Here is a 27,609-nt window from a genome sequence, read left to right as displayed (position 1 = left end):
GAGGAAAACAGTACTATTTTGATAAGTTAAAGCTATAGTTTGTGACCATTTCTTATAGTTAGGATAAGCTGCACAAAGCTCTCCTAAATCCTCAATAACTGAAAGCAGATTCTAAACATACTATGTGAAGGCACCAATAAATACCATGAGCAGAAAAAAAAAGTACGTTTAACAACTAGTCTTAATTAAAAGTTAAAACAGTATTTAATGGTAATGTTGGTATCGTGTTAAAAGCAAAACACAGCCATCAACTGTATTCTTTGCTACTTTGTTTATTTTTTGGCAAATACACTAAAAATGTTTACAAAAGCATTGTATAAACATTTGTGCAGTGTAAATTATCAAAACTAATGTATATTACATTTGAAATAGTTTTTCACCCAACATGACGATTGTCATTTTCAGCAGCAAAAAACTTAAACTCAGAAGTAACATTAAAATGTCTGTTAGATGGTGACTGAGACCTTTAGAAATGTACACAAAATGAAATGTGAAAAAAATATATACAGTTGCCACACTGCGTAACTAAATTGGTTACTTGAAAGCAATTTAAGGAAATAAAAGGATGGTATTACCGTTGTTTTTCCATGAAGGAGGGCTTCATTCATCTATGGGTTAGATTGCTTGTACACGACCCATGTACCCATTGAGGCACTAAGGCAATCTACCTCCACATGCATACACATTATCAGCCTTCCAATTAAAAATCACTCCAGTTTGACAAAACAGTACATTGGCTGTACAAAAATGTCTACATAAGCTTATCATCCAACACACACAGACGACCAACTAGGAATTCTCTAAGAACATTTGTGAGACAGAAAAATTAAATGTTCAACTGAAATGTGCTTGATGACCAAGTTGAATATTACTAAACAGAAAAAAAAATAAAAGGAAATGAAAACGGGACCAAACAACAACAAAAACATACAAATTCAGAAAAACAGAGACAACATTGAACATATGGATACATAACTTGTCAGATTAAAAAAAACATTTAATAAAATGTATTTTTACATAACATTATATTGTTGTGTCAATACATAAAACGTATTTTTTTCTCCCGCACATTAGAGCAGCATTTGTGCATAACAAGCAATACAGATCGCCCCAGTCTCTTGATATTAACAATAGTTATGGATTTTTTTTGTCTTGTTGGGAAAAGACAACTCAAACACTGTTGTAAATACACTGCAATTGGATCCTGGCACTGTTTTAGATGGCTTGCATCTGAAATGGCACCCTATTCCCTAAACCGTGCACTGTTTTTGACCAGAGCCCTTTGGGCCCTGGCCTAAAATAGTGCATTGTATAAAAGGTATATGGTGCAATTACTATTAGGTAGGCGGTGGCACAACCGTTATCTCGGAGGAGAGTAGACACAAGCTAGAACAGATCCATGTAGGTTATCTTTGGTCACGCACAGAGGAGCGAATGGACATGAATGATTGGGTACAAAGGTAAATGGGACTAGTCAGTCAGATAGTGTCTCAGGTAAGTGTGTGTGTGTGTGTGTGCATGTGCACTGTTAAGCATACAACACACACATGGCTCTGATTCAAGGTCTTATATGTTCAAGTAAAAAAAAAAAGGATGATATACTGTGATGATTATACAAGTACAGCCATGCTTGCACAATGCAATAATTGCCTGATAAGTACAGTAGGTTTCAAACTGAAAAGGCCTATTGTGAATTGGTTCTTGATATATAATCATGATATATAAAAATAAAAAAAATAAAAAAAATCAGGACCAGTTTATCATAGTACAGCCCAAAGCCATGTCGGACAGACGTCCTTACTGGCACAACCAAACAAACTAATACTTGAACAACTCTCATTTGTTTACTAGAGTATCCATCTAGACCTCCAGAAATAGTTTCCAGTTTTAACAACCCAAGCCATCACCCACAGAAACAAAATTCTCAATATGGACAATTCTTCAGCCACTGTCTGCCACAATGCCAAGTGAGGTCAAGTCCTCATCAGTCCTCATCAGTTAATATAAGTGGGGTTAAAAACCATTATACTTGATGTTACAATTTTGCTATCTATAGTTATCTGCTAATTCCAGTAAATGACAGCAAGTTTTGGGCATTGTATCCTATGCTCAAATATTCTTAAACATTTAAGGAGTTCACAGACCAGACTTAACAATTCAGAAGAGTTGATATCAGTTTGTTGGAACAACCTTAAAACAGAATATGAGCATGGATGGTTTCTCCACAAAAAAATACAAGCCCATAGGTTATAGTAATTAAGTGCAGCAATAATAGATGAAGAAAAAAAATATTCCATCTACCTAAAAGCAAGTAACAAAGGCAAAGTGTCCATCTAGAATTACACCTCAGGAACCAATGAAAAACAACCCTGGGTCAAACCACTGAAATACACCGAAGGACCATTGCATTTTACATTAAGCCCAAAAAATACAGGGCAAGTTCTTTTTTTGGAAAGTGCAGGAATCACATTTTGAAGTTGACAGTATTATGGACTTAGTACATTTTTTCCAGAAGCGACTGCCAAAAGCCTTGACACGACACAGAGACTAGTGACCGAAGACAGCAACGAAAAACACCACATCAAAACATACAGTAAGACAAATAGTGATTCAAGTGTCATGTTTGTCTGAATACCTGAAGCTCCTTGGCTAGCCAGTTGACTCTGTTCGACATAACATGCACAGCAGAAGCAGAGTGCAGGGCCTGACTGTTTATTCTAGAACTTAGTTGTTTTCTTTACGGGGCACCCATCGGTCTTCAAATCAAATCGTATACAAGCCCAACAGGTGTTGTATTACAGTGAAACGCCTACTTACGAGCCCTTTCCCAACAATGCAGTGTTAAAAACACACAACTGTAAATACAAGTAGTATAATATGCTTCTAGCAGGGTACAGTCTGTGAAGACCTGTTACCTTATGAGGACTGTATTAGCAATCCAAATTGTGCTTATTCTAAGTATCAGTGCAGACACACAACGTGGGTCGACACTTAAAATTAAAAAGTGTTTTAGGCACACCTTTGACTACTTGCTGGATTAGGTCAGAGGTAGCCTAACATTTCCCCATTACGCATGTACAACTAAGATATCCAGCTTTTTACCACATCCACATGAAGAATCAACACACTGAACAATTGTAAGGCAGAAAGTAGGTTCAAGTCTCCCTTGTAATGTAGGTTTTTCTTCCATTTTGAATATTAGATGAAGGTTTATGGTATATCTACTTCGGCTATAGGTACAATCCCCTAACACCACATAATGGGAAAAGCAGCTATCTACTAATGTCTTATCTTCTGAGGACTTTGACATGTCTTCAAAAAGGCTTCCAAAAATGTCAATATGTAAAAAAAAAAAAAAGAATAAAAAAAAAAAAGCTAAATCTCTGTTGTCATACTACAGTGCCTGCATCAAGAAAAAGTAACCCATAGTCCAATCAAAACAGGACACTACAGTGTAAGACATGCACACACAGTCACAAATTCTGTTTGATGACAACTTGGGTATGTGACCTGACTAATTGCTCAACATAATATGAATAGTTTGGCTCAGTTCATTTCTTTTTCTTCTTTCCCTTCTATAGTTTTTTTTTCTACAAAACGGATATGGTAAGGAAGTACACAGTTTTGTTAGCAAACCCACATTCTGAGTCACTGAAAACTCAGTTACAGGGAGAGAGGGGATAGTACTGGTCATACTATTTAACTTAAGGAGCAAAGGTTTTAATCTGTTGGCTTGTTTTGGAGGTAACCTCACAAACACCGTTACAAAGAAATGTTAGAGGACCTTCTGATCTTCATTGTTCAGGTAAATACTACGGTCAGTCAGTGCTCTTTGCGCCCTGTTGGAAGGCTGATAGCGGTTGCTCAGTGGTTGTTAATCATTGAGAATACTGACTAATATTCTACTTCAAAGTGCAGAAAATACTCACAAAACCTATTGTCCTGGCTGAGATAACTAGTGTTGTGTCATGAAATCAGCGGTGAGCTCGACAGAAAAAAGACAAGTGACATTAGTAGTAGACCGGAGATGTTGTTTTGCACTATGGCAGGAAGAAAGGCCATGCTCAGCAGGAGAGTAGGACAGTCCCCAAAAGTGAAACCCCATGTCCGCACTGCAAAACCCTGCCTTGGTTATAATACCGCTGCTCCACCAGGCTGCTCCACCTGCCCCTCCACACACTGCAGCCTCCATCAACACTTCTGAGCCTCCACAGGAGACATGGCGATGTAGGAGCCATTCCTCATTGGCTGGTTGGTGTGGTTGTTTTCTGATGGTTCAACCTCTGGTTTGTCGCTGACTTGAGTGTAGGCAGTGTCGTCTTTTGCAGTCTGAAGAGGGAAAAACATTTTGTAAAGGTCATAATAATCCCACCATGAAAACAACACCCATTTATATACGTATAACTAAATTGGAAACATTTTACACATGAAAATGAAATGTTTAATGCAATGTTATAGAATAAACTCATTGTGGAAATATCATGAATTAATGTCACTGTACAAACCAACAAACCCAAAATATTTTTCAACTTAAAGAACAAATATAATATGAAGCAGGAATGAGATAAATATACACTGAACAAAAACATAAACCCAACATGTAAAGTGTTGGTCCCATGTTTCATGAGCTGAGATAACAGATCCCAGACATTTTCCATACGCACAAAAAGCTTATTTCTCTCAAATGTTGTGCACAAATTTGTTTACGTCGCTGTTAATTAGCATTTCTCCTTTGTCAAGATAATCCATCCACCTGACAGGTGTGGCATATCAAGAAGCTGATTAAACAGCATCATTACACAAGTGCAGCTTGTGCTGGGGACAATAAAAGGCAGCTCTAAAATGTGCAGTTTTGTCACGCAACACAATGCCACAGGTGTCTGGAGTTGAGGGAGTGTGCAATTGGCATGCTGACTGCAGGAATGTCCACCAGAGCTGTTGCCAGAGAATTGAATGTACATTTTTCTATCATAAACCGCCTCCAATGTCGTTTTAGAGAATTTGGCAGTATGTCCAACCAGCCTCACAACCATAGATCACATGTATGTTGTTGTGTGGGTGAGCGGTTTGCTAATGTCAACGTTGTGAACAGAGTGGCCCATAGTGGTGTTATGGTACGGGCAAGCTTAAGCTATGGACAACGAACACAACTGCATTTAATCAATGGCAATTTGAATGCACAGTGATACCATGACAAGATCCTGAGGCAGATTGTCATGCCATTCATCCACCACCATCACGTTTCAGCATGATAATGCACGGCCCCATGTTGCAAGGATCTGTAGACAATTCCTGGAAACTGAAACCATCACATTACATGTCAACTTGGCACAGCCATTGAAGAGGAGTGGGACAATATTCCACAGGCCACAATTAACAGCCTGAGCAACTCTATGCGAAGGAGATGTCGCGCTGCATGAAACAAAATGGTGGTCATACCAGACAATGACTGGTTCTGATCCACACCCCTAACTTTTTGATATTTTAAGTACTCTGATCAACAGATGCATCTGTAGACCGTCATGTGAAATCCATATTAATGCCTTATGAAATCATTTAAAGTGACTGATTTCCTTATATGATCTGTAACAACTTGAAATTGTTGCATGTTGCAATTATATTTTTGTTCAGTGTATGCATGCATGCATAATTACTTAACAAAATTATAAATGCTAAATATAAACCATTTTTGTTATCTTTTATTTCAGCTCATGAAGAATGGGACTAACACTTTACATTGCGTTGCGTTTATATTTTTGTTCAGTATATACACACACAAAGCATGTGGACACCCCCTCAAATTTGTGGATTCTGCTAAGTCAGCCACACCCGTTGCTGACAGGTGTATAAAATTGAGCACACAGCTATGCAAACCTCCATAGGCAAACATTAGCAGTAGAATGGGCTAACTGAAGAGCTCAGTGACTTTCAACGTGTCACCGTCATAGGATGCCACCTTTCCAACAAGTCAGTTCGTCAAATTTCTGCCCTGCTAGAGCTGCCCCGGTCAACTGTAAGTGCTGTTATTGTGAAGTGGAAACATAGCGCACAAAAATTGTCTGTCCTCGATTGCAACACTCACTACACAGTTCCTAACTGCCTTCGGAAGCAACAAGAACTGTTAGTCGGGAGCTTCAAATTAGTTTCCATGGCCGAGCAGCCTCACACAAGCCTACGATCACCATGAGCAATGCCAAGTGCTGGCTGGCGTGGTGTAATAATGGTTTGGGGCTGTTTTTTATGATTCTGGCTAGGCCCCTTAATTCCAGTGAAGGGAATTCTTAATGCTACAATGACATTCTAGACAATTCTGTGCTTCCAACTTTGTGGCAACAGTTTGGGGAAGGCCCTTTCCTGTTTCAGCATGACAACGCCCCCGTGCACAAAGCGAGGTCCATTCAGAAATGGTTTGTCGAGATCGGTGTGGAATAACTTGACTGGCCTGCAGAGCCCTGACCTCAACCCCATGGAACACTTTTGGGATGAATTGGAATGTGAGCCAGGCCTAATCACCCAACATCAGTGCTCGACCTCACTAATGCTCGTGGCTGAATGGAAGTCCCCGCAGCAATGTTCCAACAGTTAAAATGCTTCCCAGAAGAATGGAGGCTGTTTTATGACAGCAAAGGGGGGGGGGGGGGGGACCAACTCCATATATATGACCATGATTTTGTAATGAGATGTTCGACGAACAGGTGTCCACATACTTGTGTGTAAAAATAATCCCTAAAGATAATTTTAAATTATAAGCAACAAGCAAGAATTGCTAACAGCTCAAAGAAAATAGCAAACAAAGCGAAATTAAGACTTACAGTAAAAGAATGAAAAGCTTCAGTAAAATCAATACGTTTTACTTCATTCTAAAACAGAAAGGAAAAAAAGGGGGGGGGGTTACAGAAATGTTTTATCATAATACGTTAACTATACAGTTCTTTACAATAGCTTTATTTGATAAAACAAGCTTTATCTAAAATACAAATTCTGTCTGTGATGTGAACTCCTACTTTGTTCCTCAGCATGAACATGCCGGCAGGCCAATATCTGTTTTGTTGAACCACGTGGGGAAGATATTAAGCTAACTCTTATCCGAGTCATCACTGATGGGTGGGGAATGGGGTCATGCACAAGGGGTCAGAACGGCTAACCAAGACAAACACAGATAAGTGTTGAAAGTACACTGGCTAACCTACAGGATTACTAGAGTTCAGTGCCTGTACGTCACTGTAGACTGTCATCATTGTGACTTGTCTGCCAATGAGGAACTGCTCAATTCAGATGTATACTTCCTGTTCTGACCTCAGTGGTTTCAATTGTTAGAAAGACCAGCCGGAATAACATTTGATACAGACATTACAGGAGGTAGGACATGCTGACCATGTGAGTTGTATCATGTAAGTAGTTGGAGGTTACCCCCAGTCACCACACCAGTGATGTTAATATAGAAGTATAAATGGTCTATAAACAGATAAACATTGAACAAAGCTAACATTAAACCTTTGTTGTGACATTGCACCACTATAGACTAATAACCACTTAAGGAATCCTTCACCACAACTGACAGTGAGTGAAGTGCCCAATTGTAAATTAAAAATGTACAATTTACACTATATTTCAGAAGAAGCTAATGAATATTATTGTTTGGGGTGTCCTGGGAGTAAGTGCAGGGGTAGAGGGGAGGTCTTACCTTCTTCTGGCGAGACCTGCAGACCAGGAGGACGAAGACTACGAGCAGGATGGCGCCCATGCCCACGATGAGCAGAGGGAAGTTGGACACCAGGGTCACGATGAGCAGCAGGGTCCTCATCTGGGTAGCAGAGTCATCGTCGATAGTGGCCGTCTGGGGGAGGTCACTACGGTTATCAACCCGTCTTTACCATTTAATTAACTGGTGTGAGATGCTGCAAACCAGTTATTAACTAGTCTTAATAATAGACCAGTAATAAAGGATTTTCTCTGGCAAAATTTTCAAACTTCATTTGACATTCCTAGGCTGCACGTGAGGCCGACTGAATTTCACAAAATAATGGAGAGAGAGAGAGAGGGAGGGAGGAGATATGTCTTACCTCATTGACAAACATGATAGGGAAAATTGTAACGTTTAGATGTTTGGTTTTGCTGAGGAAGAGAAAATGTAATGAGGACAAGGTTCAACAATGGGTCTTCTCATCCTTCATACGAATCGAGTGGGAAAAGAGCAGGCTTCAAAGTGTGTAAAACTGTTCTGGTCTTTACTTACGGAAAGCCTGGAACTCTGTTCAAAATTATATTGAGCTGGGCTCTCTTGCAGGCACGGATGGGGACCCCAGTGGTCTAGAAATACAAAATGAAATATTCTTTAAAATGCAGTTACATCTTGTCCTTTCCGATATGGAGACAGCTTAGTTTAATAATCCACTGGTACTTCATAAAACACACAAATGCAAAAAATGTCACATGGCTATTAAATACAGTCTATTTATAATCAGATTGAGACTATGTAAACAGTATACACTCAGTGGCCAGTTTATTAGGTACACCAACCCGTTCATGAAAATGGTTCGCTCCTACACAGTGAGTCACATGGCCGTGGTTGGCTATATAAAGCAGGCAAACAAGCATTCAGTTACTGTTTCGATTGAACGTTAGAATGGGCAAAACGAGTAACCTAGGTGACTGAGCGTGGTATGGTCGTCGGTGCCAGGTGCGCCAGTTCCAGTATCTCAGAAACGGACGGCCTCTTGGGATTTTCACACACGACAGTGTCTTGGGTTTTCAGAGAATGGTGCAACAAGCAAAACACATCCAGTCAGCAGCAGTCCTGAGAGGAAAAACAGCTGGTTGATGAGCGTGGTCGAAGGAGAATGGCAAGAATCGTGTAAGCTAACAGGCGGGCCAAACAGGAACACAAATCCCAGTTGCTGTTGTGTCATGTTGATGGCAGTCAGGATTTGGCGTAAGCAGCCATGGCCCCATCCTGCCTAGTGTCAACGGTACAGACTGGTGGAGTTGGTGTGGGGAGTGTTCTCCTGGCACATGTTCGGTCCCTTGATACCAATTGAGCAAAGTTTGAACGCCACAGTGCATCTGAACATTGTTGCTGACCAGGTGCATCCCTTCGTGGCTAAAAAGGGGTCCGACCCGATACTAGATGGGTGTACCTAATAAACTGGCCACCGAGTTTAGGGCCCATAACAAATCCCACATATTGGCCTTATGACATACATACATACATACATGTTAGATAAAATGTTTGTTCATACTGGATTAAGGTCAAGGTAAGTCTCATGCTCCTCCTTGTTGGGGCTCAGTCCTTCAACAGCATTAATGTACATGGCATCGGCCTGATAGAAGTGAGGGAATGACACCACGATAGGGGCACCTATGGACAAGAAGGAGGGAGATGGGGGTAAAACATGATTTAAAGGCCCAGTGCAGTCAAAAATCTTCTGTGTTTTATATACATCTCCACTCTGACCAGACGGTCCTAGCAAAATTCTTGCTTGAGAAATTGCTCTTTGCCAAGAGGCTATTTGTTTCTTTTTTTTACCATTTTAATTTAAAACAAATCAGTTATGTACTTAAATTGTTACCCAGAAATTATTTGACATTGAGAAACGGCTGTATTGGACCTTAAAGAGACAAAAATAAAACACGAGCAACCAATATGATCAACTAACCTATATCCTTATCCTGGACTGCCATCAGGGAGGATTAAGCAAAACAAAGTCAAATGTTTGAAAACGGAGGAAAATTAAATATCTTAAAAGGAAATATCATAGACAGATGTGAGATATTGCTATTGTGTGCTATCTGGTATTATAACCCAAGCACAGAGACAGCGGAACAGATAGCAAAAATATGTGTAGAGTTCTTCCTTGCCATTGGAAAGGCAGCCCATACCGGACAGGTTCTGATAAGCCATTGGAAAGGCAGCCCATACCGGACAGGTTCTGATAAGCCATTGGAAAGGCAGCCCATACCGGACAGGTTCTGATAAGCCATTGGAAAGGCAGCCCATACCGGACAGGTTCTGATAAGCCATTGGAAAGGCAGCCCATACCGGACAGGTTCTGATAAGCCATTGGAAAGGCAGCCCATACCGGACAGGTTCTGATAAGCCATTGGAAAGGCACCCCATACCGGACAGGTTCTGATAAGCCATTGGAAAGGCACCCCATACCGGACAGGTTCTGATAAGCCATTGGAAAGGCAGCCCATACCGGACAGGTTCTGATAAGCAGACACAGTGAAATCATGGCTGTTTTTCATAACCCAAGAGAAAAAACATTCCTTTGAGGTCATAATGACCATTCTGAAGTTCCACAAGGTACTACCTCAGAGACACAATAGAATGTGTTCCATTTCATTATGTGGCACAACTTGAGTGAGTTAACAACCCTCACTAAGGAATATGGAAACGACTCAAAACTGCAATATCTGACAAACGGAATTCAAACTGACAAAAGGAATTAACAAGGGCCGTAGTTCACTTCTAGGCCCGGAGATGACTCAGTCATAACAGCATCCAGACTGTTGAACTTTCTCTGCTGCACCACACCGTGAATGCGGATGTTTAACACACATACAGTACAGGACTTAAAAATGCATCTACCCACGAGAATTAAGGGTTACAGCAGGGCATTTATTTGCCATGTGTTTGTACATGGATTGTTTTAGGAGAGGAAATCATTTAGAGATTAGCCGTATCCTAACCCTGAAGTCCACAGCTATGCAGGCAATTCAAGTGTTTTATAGCCCTCATCCAGAGTTAATCATTCACCATCTACACCATTGTAAAATCTGGATAGTCAAACATGGGAAATTTCTGATATTTACTGCAGCTGAAGGCGCAGCTAGAACTGGATTGACTTGGGTATTCTTTTCAGTCCAAAACAATAGGTTATGTTGTTAGTCAACTCAAACAGTGGGTAAGTGGGGGCGCATGCTTTGTTATGCAAACCAGGGTTGCAACAGGGTGACGAACCGTCTCGTACCTTCTCGGCAAACACTGACTTTAAGCACCCCGGTGCCAAGGCAGTCCCCAGCAGGCACACAGAAGCCGGCGTTGGTAGGGTTCTCCTTAGGACTCTGCAGGACATCACGTGGAGGAGCGAAGCGGTAGGCTGGGATGCCCTTCACTTCCACATCCTCAACATAAGCCAGGTGGATAGACCTAGAACACAGGGAGAAGTGGGAATAAGGATATGGACACAAGACGTGTAGTAGGACTTTCTCATTATGTCAAAATGATGGCAGGATTTTGAAACTCTTCATTCAGTTCTACATGTCATTTCCAGAGAAGAGTGTGAGGTCTGTGCTGAGCAGTGGCTAACTATGAGAAGATAAAGTGCAACTGTTTCGACTGAGTCAAAGCTTCCTTTTCATATCATGTGCCGTTTTCCCAGTTTCTCCTCACGCGTCATGGTGTTGGTTGGGCCATGCTCAGCTCACACTTGTTTACCATGATCAGGGAGTGACGTCTTCTACAATGGTTTATCAGTCTGATAGGGATACGAGTCCGTCGTTTCCAAGAATTCCTGGTTGTCACCTAAACCACAGCCCCTCTTTGTACTTGCTACTTTGACTGTAAAACAAAAATCATAGACTACCGATAATACAAGATTTGGAGATATGACTGTGACGTACCTGCAGAGGTCAGCAGCGAAGATGTACAGCAGCTCTTTCCTGGACAACAGAGGGTGGAACACACTGCCATCCGTGCCGTTTATCATGTTGCTCTGGTTAGAGGACCACCACGACATTTCACTGTTGATAGGGGAAAGGTAGGGGAAATGTTAGACATCAAGAGGACACATTTGTCTACATAAGGTTATTCTAACATAACGGAACCAAATATTGATTCCTTTTAAACTGCCTGGAAGCCATTAAACATAACATTTTGCAATCTGCTCTGTCATGACAGGGAGCAACTGGGAATAACCTTGGACTTTGAATACTTGAATTGGACAGATACCAAGTCATCCTTGTTCAATGAGTAAACCCAATGGCCGGGGCAAGGACCAAAAAGCTAAATTATGACATGAGAAACTTTCTTGTTATCCATTAATCACAACAACATGACGGAAGAAAAACAGAGGAAAAGGGTCCCTACGTCAGCCCGTTCCATGTGTCTATTCTGCCATATTCCATATAGTCCCGTTCGCCAGTCAGGAACACAAACTCTCCTTCGTCAGTTCCATTTTTCTGGGAGGATACAGAGAGCAACAATAGTTCAGTGAGACTGTCATATCAAAACAAACACATCCAACAAACAGGGGGACAGCGGACAGGTACAGAATTAGAAACAGACAAACAAGCAGAGTTAAATGTAGAACATCTTCCTTTATTGCTGTTAAGTGAATTGGGAAGTAATTTCTGTGTTTAAAGTGGCTGGTTGTCGTTGTTGGAAATGTACTGACAAGGAATATTGTGCTCTAGAGGCTCAAATAAAAATGCCACTATTAGTGTAGCCTGCCCATCCAGTTCTGTTTTCTCTTTCTCATAATACAGTTTTCTAGGGAGTAGGTTTGGGCGATGTACCGTTTATACTGGGGTATTTCTAAAATGCTTTTCAATACCATTTTAAAAAACGGGGTCGGGGGGGTGCTACACCACTGCTTATAACTAGAATTATAACTATAAGAAATCTAAGATTTCTAAGTATGGAATGATTCACACCCTCATGTCAAATAAAATATATCCAGCTCAGGGCTCCAGTTTTGCATTTGATTTGCTAACTTGCTAGCTAAGTGGCTAGATGTCAAGATCAAGCTTCTTGGTTACAGCAGAGGCATTCAATCCCCTCCTGGATCAAGATCCCCATTGCCTAAATTGTTTTGTGTGCACTTCCAGTAATACCCCGGTATGGTACAGAAACGATATGACAGTATGAAAATATGGATAGCGCCCAAGCCTAATGGGCAACATTAAGACTCCGTAAGAGTGCCAAACTAACAATAAGAAGTCCCTTCCAGATACACACTTTGACAGTTGAGATTTGAAAGTTTAGGTCCAGGTAAAATTCTACCCGTCTACTCCTTTCTGGGATTTTCCAAATAATGCACTGAACTTGTTTATTAAATCGGACTGTTTGCTTTTAATTGCGTGAGGCAGAATAGCAGACACAAGTCTCCAAAGCCCCAGAAAAAGAGGAACTAAGCAAGCTTCCTCAGCATATTGTCATTTTCACTCTCATCATGTGATGACCCCACAATACCTCATCCCCGTCTCTCAATCTCTACCAACAGCCGTCAGGTCCGATGACTACAGGATTTATCGAGCAATGTCAACACTTCTATTAAAATCACAATTTCAAGACCGGCCATTAGCAATGCTATACCTTTAGTGAATGACTGGATTAACAAGGACCAGCTCTGAACTGTAATCTGAGTGACCATATGGTTTATTACAGTATTTCAAGGTTTTTACTGAATACAAACAGTGCTTTACCTTCCACATCAGTCCAAACATTTCGTCCACCTCTGGCTTCATGGCGTGGATTTTGGAGAGCAGGGGGTCCTTGAAGCCCCATAGCACCTCGTGAACGGTGCGGGTCATGAAGATTTCCACACCGATGGAGTTCATCCACATGGAGACAAAGGTGCGCAGCAAGAAAGAGTAGGAGTTCAGCTTGTTCATCACCGCCTGTCCAGGGAGAGGGGAGGAAACAGAGAGAGAGAGAGAGAGAGAGAGGGGGTTAGAGGTCATAGGCACTATGCAACACAACCATCAGCAACATTTGTAAGTCCATAGCCTTTGTTGCCATCTGGTCTGGTCCTTGGAAATTAGATGAAGTCCACAAAAGTGTCTGTGATAAAGTAACAAGCTTATAGGAACAAGTCACCCTGATGTCATAATACGGCATTTAGCATAATGCTTGGAAAGTCTACTGGAATGATGCAGTAAAGCAGGGTTATCAAAATTTCATGGAGTCCCAAGTGTCTGGTTTTTATTTTTTCCTTTAAATTAAGCCCTACACATCCTGGTGAGGGGAGTTCCTTTCTAATTAGTGACCTTAATTCACCAATTAGGTACAAGGGAGGAGCGAAAACCCGCAAACACTCGGCCCTCAGTGGAATTAGTTTAATACTTCAGCAGTAAAGGAATGTCAGTACATTGTTATAGTGGCTATACTGAAACTATCGAAAGGTTAAAGTTGACCAAAACAAAACAGCTGTGGAATGATTCACACCCTCATGTTTCTATGTGTTCTTAGAAAGGCGCTGCACCATAGTTTATAATAATGATTAGGTGGGTGCTTACAGTTGTCCTATTTCACATACGTACAAGTGTGAATTGGAAATGTGTTTTTTGCATATCCCACTCTCCCCTTGAAGACCCTCTCGGAGAGTGGGGTCGTGGCCAGGGATCAGCCATTATTGAATGCGTCCCCGGAGCCTTGCACACCGGCAGATTTGTTTTACCTAGTTGGCTCGGGATTCGAACCAGCGACCTTTCAGTTACTGACCCAATGCTCTTAACCACTAGTTAATCTGCAGCCCAACACACTGTATTGCGGATATACCATGTCCATGGCAGCTAAGATAAAGTGCATTTGTGAAGACTACAAGTATGTAGAGGTAACAAGCAGAGACCAAGAGACACACACACTAACTCACCACAGCTGGGATGTTGACTGTCCTCAGAATGTCGACCTCTGGATTACCCCGGGACTTCTCTGGGACGAAGACAAAGCTTTTGGGGTTCAGGGCATAAACCTTGGTTCCGTTTTCGAGGAAAGTTACATTTTCCCTGGGTCTGTATTCCCTGTTATGGAAAGGTGTGAGTAGAAAGGTTGTCATTCCAAACAAATATCCTCCCCCCTCCCCCATATGACTTTCCCAAGACCTGCATCGCCAGCTTCCCATGATCAAACAAACAGATCATAAAACAAATACATAGTGGACCGAATCTGAACTTGAGATATACACACGAAAAACAAATATTAGCAATAACCTTTCCTTGGTATCGATATAGGAGTTCCACTGAAGTCTGAGTTACGAGTGTTGATCTCAAGCCCTTTGTGAACTGAGGCCATCTCATTTGAAAGGAGAGCAGTGAGTGTGTTGTCAACCTACCTGTAAGTGTAAGGTCCAATCTGGGTGACAGCTGCCTTGCCCCCTGCTAAGAACACTTCAGGGTTGGTCACGTTGAAGAAGTAATACTCCATGTAGACTGGAGGCGGTGGGTTCTTCCACGACTCAAATACTCGGCTCGCCTCAGTCAAGGTCAATTCCTACAACAACAACAAAACAAAAAAAAGAGAGAGAAATACAGTTAATGATGGAGGACAGACCAAAACAACAATGATATCTCCAAGCATAATTTGTTTACAGTAGTACATTCCGGAGGGATAGAAAGCTATTTAGCCTAAAAATGCAATTTAAAACCATTTCATTAATTTCTAAACTAAGGATATTTAAAGCAATTACATTTTTGATTGCGGCAGCATCATCCACCAACAATCCTTCTCAGGTTATGCCAGGAGAGAACACACACTGCAATTAATGTAGTGTACACCCTATGCCAGCACACCAAAACAGGGTAAGGGGGGAAGGTCCTTCACAGCTGAATAACTGTCAGTACAAGCAGAAAACCTGAGTGAAAACTGCCCAGGGGGAGTCTCTGTCGACTTCAGCAGGATGAGAAAGATATTTTGCATTTTGCTCAGGACAATCTTCAAAAAGCCTAAATTACTACCCACCATAGTGGCAGCATGACAGTTTGAATAGACAATATGGACTAGCATCACTGTCCTATTAGTCATCATCTGAATACAGGAAAGTGGTTCAAGTTAGCCATCATGCCTGGACTAGAAAAGACAGTAGCTTCAACAAGGTAATTCAACTGTAATTAAAACTAAACGTAGTGACATTCAACACCTTGAATGAATGAAGCGTGTTAAAACATGGTTGTCAAATCTGAAGAGCAAATTACTGTTAAGCGGTCTGTTGATCCATAAAATACTGGTAAGTACTCGACGCCAATAGGGCCTACCGTAAAGAGATATCAGTATTACTAACTTCAAGTGAGAAATTTCTCACTTCCCCCGTCCTTTATGTAAGGGGTTCCTGATTGCTTTCTCTGTCCTCTGAGTAAAGTGAGGTGTACTTGGGAAAGGCCTTTACCATTCACACAGCTCACTCAGCTGAAGTCTCAGAGAAGCTCAGCGAAGCTCGGTGATTGAAAGAGGATGTTTATTTTAAGGTGTGGTCCAACAGGGATGCACAAAAACTCTTGTTTCCTGTCAATACTTTTGTGCAACCATGATATAAGATGGTAGAATGACTCATTACAATGGAGGTGCATACTCCCTATGGAGTCTTAAATGTTAGAACAGTATTTTGGCTCATACACACACATTCTGAGAAACACACACTATACAACTGGGCCAAAGGTCAGAACACCCTAGCTAGAGCATTGAACTGGGGGGCTTACTCCTCAGGGGCAAAACAGAAGCCTATTGCTTCATTTAGACTCCAGTCAGTTTTTAAACATGATCATAACTTCGAGCAGGCATATTGCAGCAGTGAAATAGGCTAGTTTCCAGCACAAGTCTTGTAAACAGGGTTCTAATAAAAAGTTAGGAGCACAACTAGGGATGCACGATATATTGGAGAACATATCGGAATCGGCTGATACGAGCTAAAAATGCCAACATCGGTATCGGCACGACATCTAGTTTAACGCCGATGTTAAAAACTGATGTCAAAGCAACTGTGCATTCCTATATAACGTAGGTACATGACGTAATGACGGCGCGTAAAATGTTGCGCTACACGTGCAGCACAGCATTCTTAACCGAGCCCACAATGTCTGCTGTGTGGATCAAGCAGTCAACAGTCATTTAAAAGAGTAATAATTTTTCAGCGAGACAACTTAAAGGCGAAATCCATTAATGCCAAGATAATGGAATTCATTGCCCTTGACAATCAACCGTTCTCTGTCGTGGGTGATGTTGGCTTTCCCCGACTGGTCAAGCACCGGTACACACACTACCAAGTGCGCTATTTTTCAGATGTTGCCCTACCGGAGTTACACAGTAAAAGCGTCACTGCTATTAGCTTCAAGACATACATACTATGGAACGCCATTTGGGTCTTTGGTGTCAAAAAGTTACAGTAGCAGTCAAAGCTGTACAAAAAAAAGTCGGCAATCAAGCAAACACCGGCCACGAATTATGCATTTACAATACCGCGCTGGTAATAAAGCATAATTTGTTTGACCACAACTTCTGTGGTAGCTAGCTTTAGCTTGGTACCTAGCTAGCACCAAATCAACCAGCCTGAAAACAATGATCAGTAGAAACTGCAGTCATTTTCACTATTCTTATCAAGGATTTAGGAATCCTTGTGAGTAAGCATTAGCTAGGTTGCCACTTGTTGTTCGCCTATTGAAATTTAACTTAATTTAATGAAAAGAAATAGCCAGCTACTTAACCCTGTTGCCCAAAGCTAACGTTATAATCAGCCAGCTACCCTCATCTGGCTAGTGAAGCTCGACCGGACAAGTTCAATCTTGGTTTCATCAGACCAGAGAATCTTGTTTCTCGTGGTCTGAGAGTCCTTTAGGTGCCTTTTGGCAAACTCCAAGCGGGCTGTCATGTGCCTTTTACTGAGGAGTGGCTTCCGTTTGGCCACTCACTGTACCATAAAATGCCTGATTGGTGGAGTGGTGGAGTGCTGCAGAGCTGGTTGTCCTTCTGGAAGGTTTTCCCATCTCCACAGAGGAACTCTGGAGCTCTGTCAGAGTGACCATCAGGTTCTTGGTCACCTCGCTGACCAAGGCTCTTCTCCCCCGATTGCTCAATTTGGCCGGGCGGTCAGCTCTAGGAAGACTCTTGGTGGTTCTAAACTTCTTCAATTTAAGAATGATGGAGGTCACTGTGTGCTTGGTGACCTTCTATACTGGAGACATTTTTTGGTACCCTTCCCTAGATCTGTGCCTCGACACAATCCTGTCTCGGAGCTCTACGGACAATTCTTTCGAACTCATGGCTTGGTTTTTCCTCTGACATGCAGTGTCAACTGTGAGACCTTATATGGATAGGTGTGTGCCTTTCCCAATCATGTCCAATCAATTAAATTTACCACAGGTGGACTCCAATCAAGTTGTAGTAACATCTCAAAGATGATCCATGCAAACAGGTTGCACCCAAGCTCAATTTCAAATCTCATAGCAAAGGGTCTGAATACTTATGTAATTAAGTATTTGCAAAAAAAAATCATAATCTGTTTTCGCTTAGTCATTATGGGTTATTGTGTGTAGATTGATTAGGGGGAAAAACTATAACCCATTTTAGAATAAGGCTGTATCATAACAAAATGTGTAAAAGGTCAAGGGGTCTGAATACTTCCCGAATGCACTGTATGTAGCATATTTGGTCTATATAAATTCGAGCTACTTTTTAAGCAAACGTTGTACTCTAGAAACTAATATTTAACCCTGTAAAAACATTTGTTTACTATAAAAAGTAAAAATGTTGATACAAATACAGGTCATTGAAATTAGTCATTTGTGGAATATCACATTTCTACACGGTGTAAAAGAGTAACCTATTGAGATGCATTACATTGAAAATTCTACACTGATGTTAAGAGGGTAAAGTTTGAGTGACGGCATGAGCTCTGTCATTCATTCAATGGTATTGTCATTAATCTTCTAAAGAAGCTATCCTTTTTGCTTTCCTTCTGTGCCGCCAAATGTTCAGATATACTGGTAAAGTAACCAGGTTGTTAGCTACAAAAGCTAGCTAATGAGGTAACATTACTGGACAAGGTGTAAACAAATGCCCATGAAGAACACTTGAGGTCTAGGGAAGAAAAAAATATATATTTTGGAGGGTATTGTTGCCCTTTAAATTTCAATTGCACACCTCAAGAGGCTGGTGTTTGGCTGGCAGTGTTTCTGTACTGCATGCGCAATAGCAGAGTTTGCAAAACAAAAGACGACTCGATTGATAAAGATCTTTATGATATAATCATTCAAAAAGGTAAGCCGACTTTGCAATTAACATTTAAATTTGTTATGTTTTATGAGAAAGCCTTTAGAAATTACTGTTTCAGCATTGCTGACTGGCTACACAAAGTGGTTGACAGAGGCATTCCCATGCCATTACGTCTTTAGAAAGTTACAAGAATGACATGCAGTCTTTAAAATCTAGGCTTTTGACTGAACAAATCTGCACTCACGGTTTTTCTCTCTAGGTCACTCAGAAACAACTGCACAGTGAAGCCTATCATTACAATAATGTTTTATCTGGGGGGGAGGGGGGGGATCTTTCACTGGTACTCCCAAAATAAAACATCTCGGAGCATCTGTAACCAACATGGTCGCACTTTAGAGCCTTGAATGTGAATCAACTCTAATTGAATAATCAATGCTGTACAGCAAATTATGATTGCTAGAGTCAAATATCGCTTCGCATTAAAGAAAAAATATCCAAGTTATTTAGGAACAAGGAACAAAAAGCCTATTTGATACTTTGAAGACATTTCCTTTTATTTTACAAGATCATTTGAGTCACCAGAATGGTGTGAATTAGAAGTAAAGCTAAAGTAAGCTAGCTATTCCAATGCTGTGTGTTGGATTGAATGCGTTTAAAGCCAAACACTGATTGCGTACAGGATATGAGAGAGTGAGGGAAACACTAACACGCGATTCAGTCATCAGCAGTGTTCTACCAAGTTTCCAAATTTTGCAATCAGTGAAGTTTGTTCTGTTTTCTAGATTAAACTGAGTCCCTTTCAAACAGATACAATTCAAGAGTGACAGTTTCTGTGTATACTCAAACCAAGGTCTAGATTAGAAGAATTATTGTGTTTACCAACCTTGAAAAAGGAAGGCCACCTAAAGGCTTCCATGGACATCATGTCTACATCATTTATCTCTTAGAAATGCTTAAAACCTTGAGCTCACAAGCAAGCAGGGACAGAGGGTTACGGTTTATCAATCTTATCATAAATCAAACTAACTATGTGCATGTAGTTGGTGGGTGGGGGTGGGTCACATGATGAGTGGTAAGGACATGAAAGCATAAAAACTGTTAGGGTCACTCACAAATAAATTAAAACTTAAGTCAAAATATATGCAGGAGTTGTGGTTAGATAACTGTTCAAGATAATATTAAATTACATTCAGTGCCATATTTCTCTGGTTTTCCCATCTACGAATTATGAAAGAAACCTGTTTGAATTAAAGTAAACAGGTTTGTCACCTATGAATTTGTTGTGAAGGTTTTTTTACTCTACCCTCCAAAATATAGTTTGAGGAGCGGCAGAGGGTTTCTTCCTGGAAGAGCAGTCCTCTAGACCTAGATCAGGCCAGGGCTGAAACAACAAGTTAACAGATGACTGCTGTTTGACCAAAAAATATCCTGCCTCCAGGCCAAGGAGTCCGTCAGATTCCATACGTGAATTAAACACACCTCTCCCATCCACGCCCTTTTACCAGAAGTCCTCTAGGTAGGATACTGGAAAGTTGTTCTAAAAGTGCACCATGACATGAAACAACATCAGATCAGTTTTAGAAGTGGTACAGTTGTGGATGGACATAACGTCTTTATTTCTCATTTATCTTTTCAGTCACCGGCAATGTCCACATACGACTCGGGCACTTTATTGAACGTAAAAGCGCCTGGTAGGCTTTGTTTGTTTCATTTCTTGATGTTATGTATTCTAGGTCTAGGATGACACTACCATATCCGAAATAAACACAGACGCGAATTTAACAACAGCAATTCAACTGTGGCAGGGAACATTGGGCTGTTTGTGTCTTTATACTCTCCCTGCCAGTTTGACATTTCTGCTGAGGTTCGCAGTTTCAGAAAAAGAAATTGAACCTGTTCAGATCTCTAGGACATTTTTGGGGGAGATTCTTTTATAGTGTGCTATTCAACCTTGTCAGCAAAGACGGGGAAGAATGAAATGCAAAGTATTCCAAAAAGAAGCTTGACTCCGAGCCTTCACGAGCTCTCTCCCTTCCCCCCACCAATGCGCACGCACGCACACGCCTCCCTACCCTCCTCTGACGGGATTCCTACCCTACTACAACCACCGATAAACCCAATTAACCACTTGGGAAGCTCATATAAAACTTTAAATCCCAAATCAATTATATTGAGACACACATGTAGATAAGATGAATACACTGCAGTTGAAGGTGCAGCAGTTCTAATTCAAATCATCTGTATCGTGTATAATAAAGCTTGGCTAAGTATGATTTAATTTTTTTATTTAAAGTGGGTTTATTGTACTGATGGAATAAAGCAGGTTGCTTGCTCTGAGAGCACCCATCCATGGTGATGGTCTTACCACGACGCACTGTGACATGAGCATACCCCGCATTGTAAATCTGCCAGAGATTCCATCCATAGGCTACTACAATACACTGAGTTCACATGCAGAGAGAGCTGTTCAAGAGGTTTGAATCAATGTTGCGGATTTATGAATGATACAATTTTGCGATCATACCACAAAAACCATCACTGGTTGGTGGTAATAAAAAAAAATGCAGCACATAAATTGGCGACCTTGGAATGCATGGTATGTTGCACTGACCCATGTTGGGTGGGCAAATGACTGGAGATGGGGATTGAGTGAACTCAATGCTGTAGCTAGCTAGCAAACATCACATTTAAAGCTCCAGCCTGGTCTCAGACTATACGTAACATAGTAAACCGGGACACTGAAATGTGTATGATGTGTTACATTTGGTATGGTTACATAAGACAAGGTATAATTTCAATGTCTAGCAACCCAAAGGTTGCGTGTTCGCATCTTATCACGAACAACTTTACTACTTACTACTTTTTAGCTACTTTGCAACTACATGGCATGGGAGCTAACCCATCCTCTAACCCTTTAACCAAACTCCTAACCCCTAGCCTAGTTAACCACCTTGCCACCTAGCGAACATTAACCACAACAAACTAGAATTTGTAACATATACATTTTTGCAAATTCGCAACATGTACGAATTGCAACGTGTACCATATTGTACGAATTGCAATCCGTAACATATCGTACAAATTGTAATTCATAACATATCACACGAAATGATGATAAACTCCCATAAAGGCACGTCGACTATGTTACGTCTACTCCTGAGCCCAGGTTGAAAACTAGTAACGAGAAGGGATGGGAAATGTGACTCACCGTCTGCTGTTCAGTGCAAAGACAGACGTTAACAAGTTAAAGCCACCAGACAACAAAAAAACTATAAAATGCACGTTTGAAGTGGGAAAAAGTTACAACTCACCTTTTTAAGCCGATTGTAAATCATTGTTTGGAAGACTTGAGCCACGACCAATGCGATGCCCACTATCAGTAGATGGGCGCAGAGAATCCCAGTAGCGTAAATTGCACATGATCTCCGAGTCATGATGCTAGCCAGCTATCAAACTAGCTAATTTGGCAAATTTGAAATTACTTATAACACTAACGATAATACTGTCTGTAGGTTCTGATCTTTATTTTGACTTTCTTTCCTCGAAGATAGCTGCTACTTCTCACTTTGCCTCATACTCACTACAGACAACGCTTGAAACGAATATAAAATTGCTCGTTGATATGTAGCTATCTACTCGCAAACTGTCTTCGATAATAAGAAATACTTCTACTTAGTGCTGTCAAAAAAACTGTTATTCTGCCCATACAGTCGGTGCCTAACGGAAATCGACTGTGTTGTTCTGAGGCAGCGGGAGAAATAGCAGCTCACAGTGCAGAGGACGGGCGGAAGACCTCCACTCCCTCCTTTCCAGATTCAAATTAACTCGAACAAGGCGTCGTTTTGGTCTCTGGTGGGCGGTGGGTGTGTTAAAATCAATGACGGTATATGATGTTAAAATGTAGCGTGCTTTCCGTGTGGCTGAGGTCAGTGTTTTACTTTAAAGCACCATAATAAGACAGCACAAACTAAAACACGTTCGATATGTTTGCCGTTGATTTTCTCTACATAGTTGGCTAATGATTTGTATTTGTATACGTTCAACCATGCAATGATTTTAAAGTAAACTTAAGATTCTGACAATTTTATACCAGTTCACTTTCATATGAAACTGCAAGTAATATTATGAAGTAGTGAGGCTAACAACGTGAATGTGCTGAAGGGAGCTTGTGAATGAATTGGCGTCGCATGCTCATTCACATATCACCAGCTAACTTTATAAACTGAGTGTTGAGTGTAGCCTAGGCCTACTAAAGCCACTGCTTAGCAGGGTGGCATATACTATTGCGACACTATGAAACATTTAAATAAAAAAACAGTACATCTGAATTGAGGAGTTAGCCAAATGAACACGATACTGCCTTCATACATGTTTAGGAGTAACCGACTGTTACTTCTCAAAATTAAATTCCGCTATATCACCTCATCGTGTCTCTTTAAATAACTACAACATAAACATGAATAATGTCTTGTTCAGAGAACCAACGATAGTTGACGTGAACCGTTAGTTCACTGAGCAGTAAATCCTATTGGCTAACAACCTCCCGGACCACCATCCTAAGACCACCCCCAGTGGGTTATGATTGGACAGACGAGGTTGAGTTGTTGCAGAATTTGATCGACTGATTTCGGGGCGGGGCTCGTTTAAAGGGGGAACGGCAAAGTGAATCAGATGTGCTCAGAGAGCTGACTGGAAAGTCTCCAGACTACTCAGTCAAGCTAATGTCGAGAGGGAAAGAGAAAATGCTAAATAAGTACAGACACATATCTTGCAATAATTCCTACCTTCAGCAAATAGTTATCCGCTGGTTCTCCCTTGTTAAAGGTTATACAATTTCCCCCATCTGTACAATCTGTACTATGCTTCCCATTGATTATTGCCTCTGCACTAATGACAAAATGCAGATACATTTGCACTACTGTTCAAAAGTTTGGGGTCACTTAGAAATGTCCTTGTTTTTGAAAGATAAGCACATTTTCTATCCATTAAAATAAAATAAAATTGATCTGAAATACAGTGTAGACATTGTTAATGTTGTAAATGACTGTTGTAGCTGGAAACAGCAGATTTTTTAAATGGAATATCTACATAGTTGCTGATAATTGGCCTCTGTAGCCTATCACTCCTGTGTTCCAAAGGCACGTTGTGTTAGCTAATCCAAGTTTATCATTTTAAAAGGCTAATTGATCATTAGAAAACACTTTTGCAATCATCTTCGCACAGCAGAAAACTGTTGTGCTTATTAAAGAAGCAATAAAACTGGCCTTCTTTAGTTGAGTATCTGGAGCATCAGCGGGTTCATTTACAGGCTCAAAATGGCCAGAAACAAATACCTTTTTTCTGAAACTCATCAGTCTATTCTCGTTCTGAGAAATGAAGGCTACTCCATGTGAGAAATTGCCAAGAAACTGAAGATCTCGTACAATGCTGTGTACTACTCCCTTCACAGAACAGTGCAAATTTGCTCTAACCAGAATAGAAAGAGGATTGGGAGGTCCCGGTGCACAACTGAGGAAGAGGACAAGTACATTAGTGTCTAGTTTGAGAAACAGACTCCTCACAAGTCCTCAACTGGCAGCTTCATTAAATAGTACCCGCAAAACACCTGTCTCAACGTCAACAGTGAAGAGACGACTCTGGGATGCTGGCCTTCTGGACAGAGTTCCTTTGTCCAGTGTCTGTGTTCTTTTGCCCATCTTAGTCTTTTATTTTTATTGGCCAGTCTGAGATATGGCTTTTTCTTTGCAACTCTGCCTAGAAGGCCAGCATTCCGGAGTTGCACCTTCACTGTTGATGTTGAGACTGGTGTTTTGCGGGCACTATTTAATGAAGTTGCCAGTTGAGGACTTGTGAGCTGTCTGTTTTTCCAGCTGCAATAGTCATTTAAAACATTAATAATGTCTACACTGTATTTCGGATCAATTTGATATGATTTTAAGGGACAAAAAATGCTTTTCTTTCAAAAACAAGGACATTTCTAAGTAACCCCAAACTTTTGAACGGTAGTGTATGTCTATACTGTATAGTGCACTCCTCCCCAATGTAAACAATATTTTCACATGACCCTTCCCTTGTTCTGTAAAATAAATTGCACACCCTCTCACCTCATAGAATTATATTAAAATACTGTTTACGACAAAAAATAACAGTAACTGTAGAAGCCCTGTGTTTATAAATGGGGATTTCGACTTTGCCACTTCAGCATGTTTTTGTGGAAAAGTCAATGCCCAGCAGGGTTACGAGCCAGAAGGTTGAGGGTTCACCTACCACCATGGACGAGCTCACTCTCCCTGCCTGTTTCATTACACTACGGTCAGAGCCGGCTGCAGACAATGATTCGCAAGGGGGAAATCAAATTTTCAACATTTGATTCCATATTTATGAATATATAAAAAAAACATGCAACAAATTTTCCACCAACAGCTTTCTGTGCCAATGCATCACACAACCAATAAACAAAGCATACCTACTTCAGGCACTTCAATATCATGGTTTGCGTTTTCAACACCACTATAAAAAGACTATGTCAATCTTGACAAACAGAAAATACATCCCTCCCTACCTTGTAGGCCTACCCAGCATCAAAGGCTTGCTTGGCATGACAATGTCTGAATGTCATTCAACTGTTTGGTGTTTTGCAATGATGTGTCCTTCCATTCATCAAATGGCCTTCTGCACAGTCTGGATTGATTTATTCATTTTATTTGCTGGATTGCATTGTGGTCCCTATTTTTTTTACATAAATACATATAAAATTACATACAGTTGAAGTCAGAAGTTTACATACACCTTAGCCAAATACATTTACACTCAGTTTTTCACAATTCCTGACATTTAATCCAAGTAAAAATTCCCTGTTTTAGGTCAGTTAAAATAAAGTGGTGATCCTAAGAATGTGAAATGTCAGAATAATAATAGAGAGAATTATTTTTTCTGAGGTCTTGGCTGATTTCTTTTGATTTTCCCATGATGTCAAGCAAAGAGGCACTGAGTTTGAAGGTAAGCCTTGAAATACATCCACAGGTGCACCTCCAATTGACTCAAATTACGTCAATTAGCCTATCAGAAGCTTCTAAAGCCATGACATAATTTTCTGGAATTTTCCAAGCTGTTACAAGGCAAAGTCAACTTAGTGTATGTAAACTTCTGACCCACTGGAATTGTGATACAGTGAATTATAAGTGATATAATCTGTCTGTAAACAATTGGAAAAATTACTTGTGTCATGCACAAAGTAGATGTCCTAACCGACTTCCCAAAACTATAGTTTGTTAAACAAGAAATGTGTGGAGTAGTTGAAAAACAAGTTTTAATGACTCCAACCTAAGTGTATGTAAACTTCCGACTTCAACTGTAGATAGATATAGACACATTACAGAGAAAACAAATGCTTGACCTCCAGATGAGTGTGAAGGGGGAGTTTAAACACAATTTTTACAAGCTTGTTTGGTTGGTAGCTTATTCATTAGATGTTTGGGGCTGCTGGTGAACCATGATGTGCAGGTATAATCACAGTGAAACTGGACTAACGCACTTGCCAGAGTCTTTAGGATGTCTATAGCTAGGTTTTCATCCCATTGGCTACAGATTTTCATGTGAATATTCTAAAATCTGAATTAAAAACAACATGCACATTTTCCCATAAGAGTTGTGTTTCCATCTAATTGACTTTTTTCAACTCTAGGCCTACAATTGATTTTGTCACGACAAATGTTGTATAGGTATAGCAAATGTGCCCACTCGGGTATTGGCACGTGCGCTCCAGCCAACAGTTTTCAGATACAGTGCGGGTATAGCCTACAATATACAATGATATTATTATGGACAAAAGTGCAAGATTATTTTTATTCGTCAAATGGCAGCCAAGCATTGATCATCATGTCAGCAGAATAAGACCCTTGATATTTATTGAAAGGAGCATCAAGGTCATCACCGTGCACTTTCACCACACTGTGAAGTTCATCTTAATTTATTTAATTTGTAGCCTAATAAACTGCATGCTTTCCCATGATGTCGTGACATTTTTAATCCGACATGTACCAAAAGGTTGGATGTAAACCTGGTTAATGTCAAACCATTTTGAGACTGCTGGAATTATATTTGAGCAAACGTGCTCATGCCTACAGAATACTTTTGAAGTAGCCTAATCAGATCAAAACATTGTGACTGGTTGTGTTTAAGTCACATATAAAAGATAATACATTTCAAAAGTGAAATGATAAATATTTAGGCTATATTGAAGCACATGGTTCAAGGGGGTATGAGGAACAGCCTCTCGGATTGGAGAGGAGGCAGAGTGTTCGTTAAACTTTTCTGAATAACTGGGCCTGCCGGGAGCATATGTCGCCACATTATTATAGGATGACTTGGGAGAATGATGATCTGCAACAGACAGTGCATCCCAGTATCAGAAGTAGAAATACAGCCAGACTGGCCTGCTACTGTGCCATTCTATACCTTATAAATTGTCGAGAGTAGTCCCACAACGGTTCCAAATGGAATGAAACATTTAAATCAAAGGGCCGTTGCGCCATTATTCAAATGGCATTTTCACCTAGAGTAGAATTTTGTACTCACTTAGTGTTGTAGGCTACTCTAGGTAGGATAATTGTATTGTCCCTAAACAAGATCAATAGGGGAGCTTTTTTGAGCTGCGTGTCTCATGTCTTCACTGTTCTTTCATG

At 40.6% G+C, this 27,609-nt stretch overlaps 1 protein-coding gene across 1 annotated transcript; it reads right to left on the bottom strand.

Annotated features, from left to right (window-relative positions):
* Positions 1-256: 256 nt before the first annotated feature.
* Positions 257-23,336, bottom strand: LOC139390006 (lysosome membrane protein 2-like). Its single transcript, XM_071137093.1, has 13 exons — positions 22,237-23,336; positions 15,057-15,214; positions 14,598-14,745; positions 13,429-13,623; positions 12,092-12,183; positions 11,626-11,745; positions 10,974-11,152; positions 9,240-9,358; positions 8,237-8,310; positions 8,064-8,115; positions 7,685-7,837; positions 6,813-6,860; positions 257-4,329 (listed from the first exon to the last, which is right to left on the bottom strand). The coding sequence occupies exons 1-13, from the start codon at positions 22,357-22,359 to the stop codon at positions 4,192-4,194; spliced, it is 1,599 nt and encodes a 532-aa protein (XP_070993194.1). The 5' UTR covers positions 22,360-23,336; the 3' UTR covers positions 257-4,191.
* Between the last annotated feature and the right edge of the window lie 4,273 nt (positions 23,337-27,609).

Source organism: Oncorhynchus clarkii, chromosome 30, assembly GCF_045791955.1.
Source record: "Oncorhynchus clarkii lewisi isolate Uvic-CL-2024 chromosome 30, UVic_Ocla_1.0, whole genome shotgun sequence".
NCBI classification, from domain to species: Eukaryota; Metazoa; Chordata; class Actinopteri; order Salmoniformes; family Salmonidae; genus Oncorhynchus; species Oncorhynchus clarkii.
This window is presented reverse-complemented; position numbering and strand designations above follow the sequence as displayed.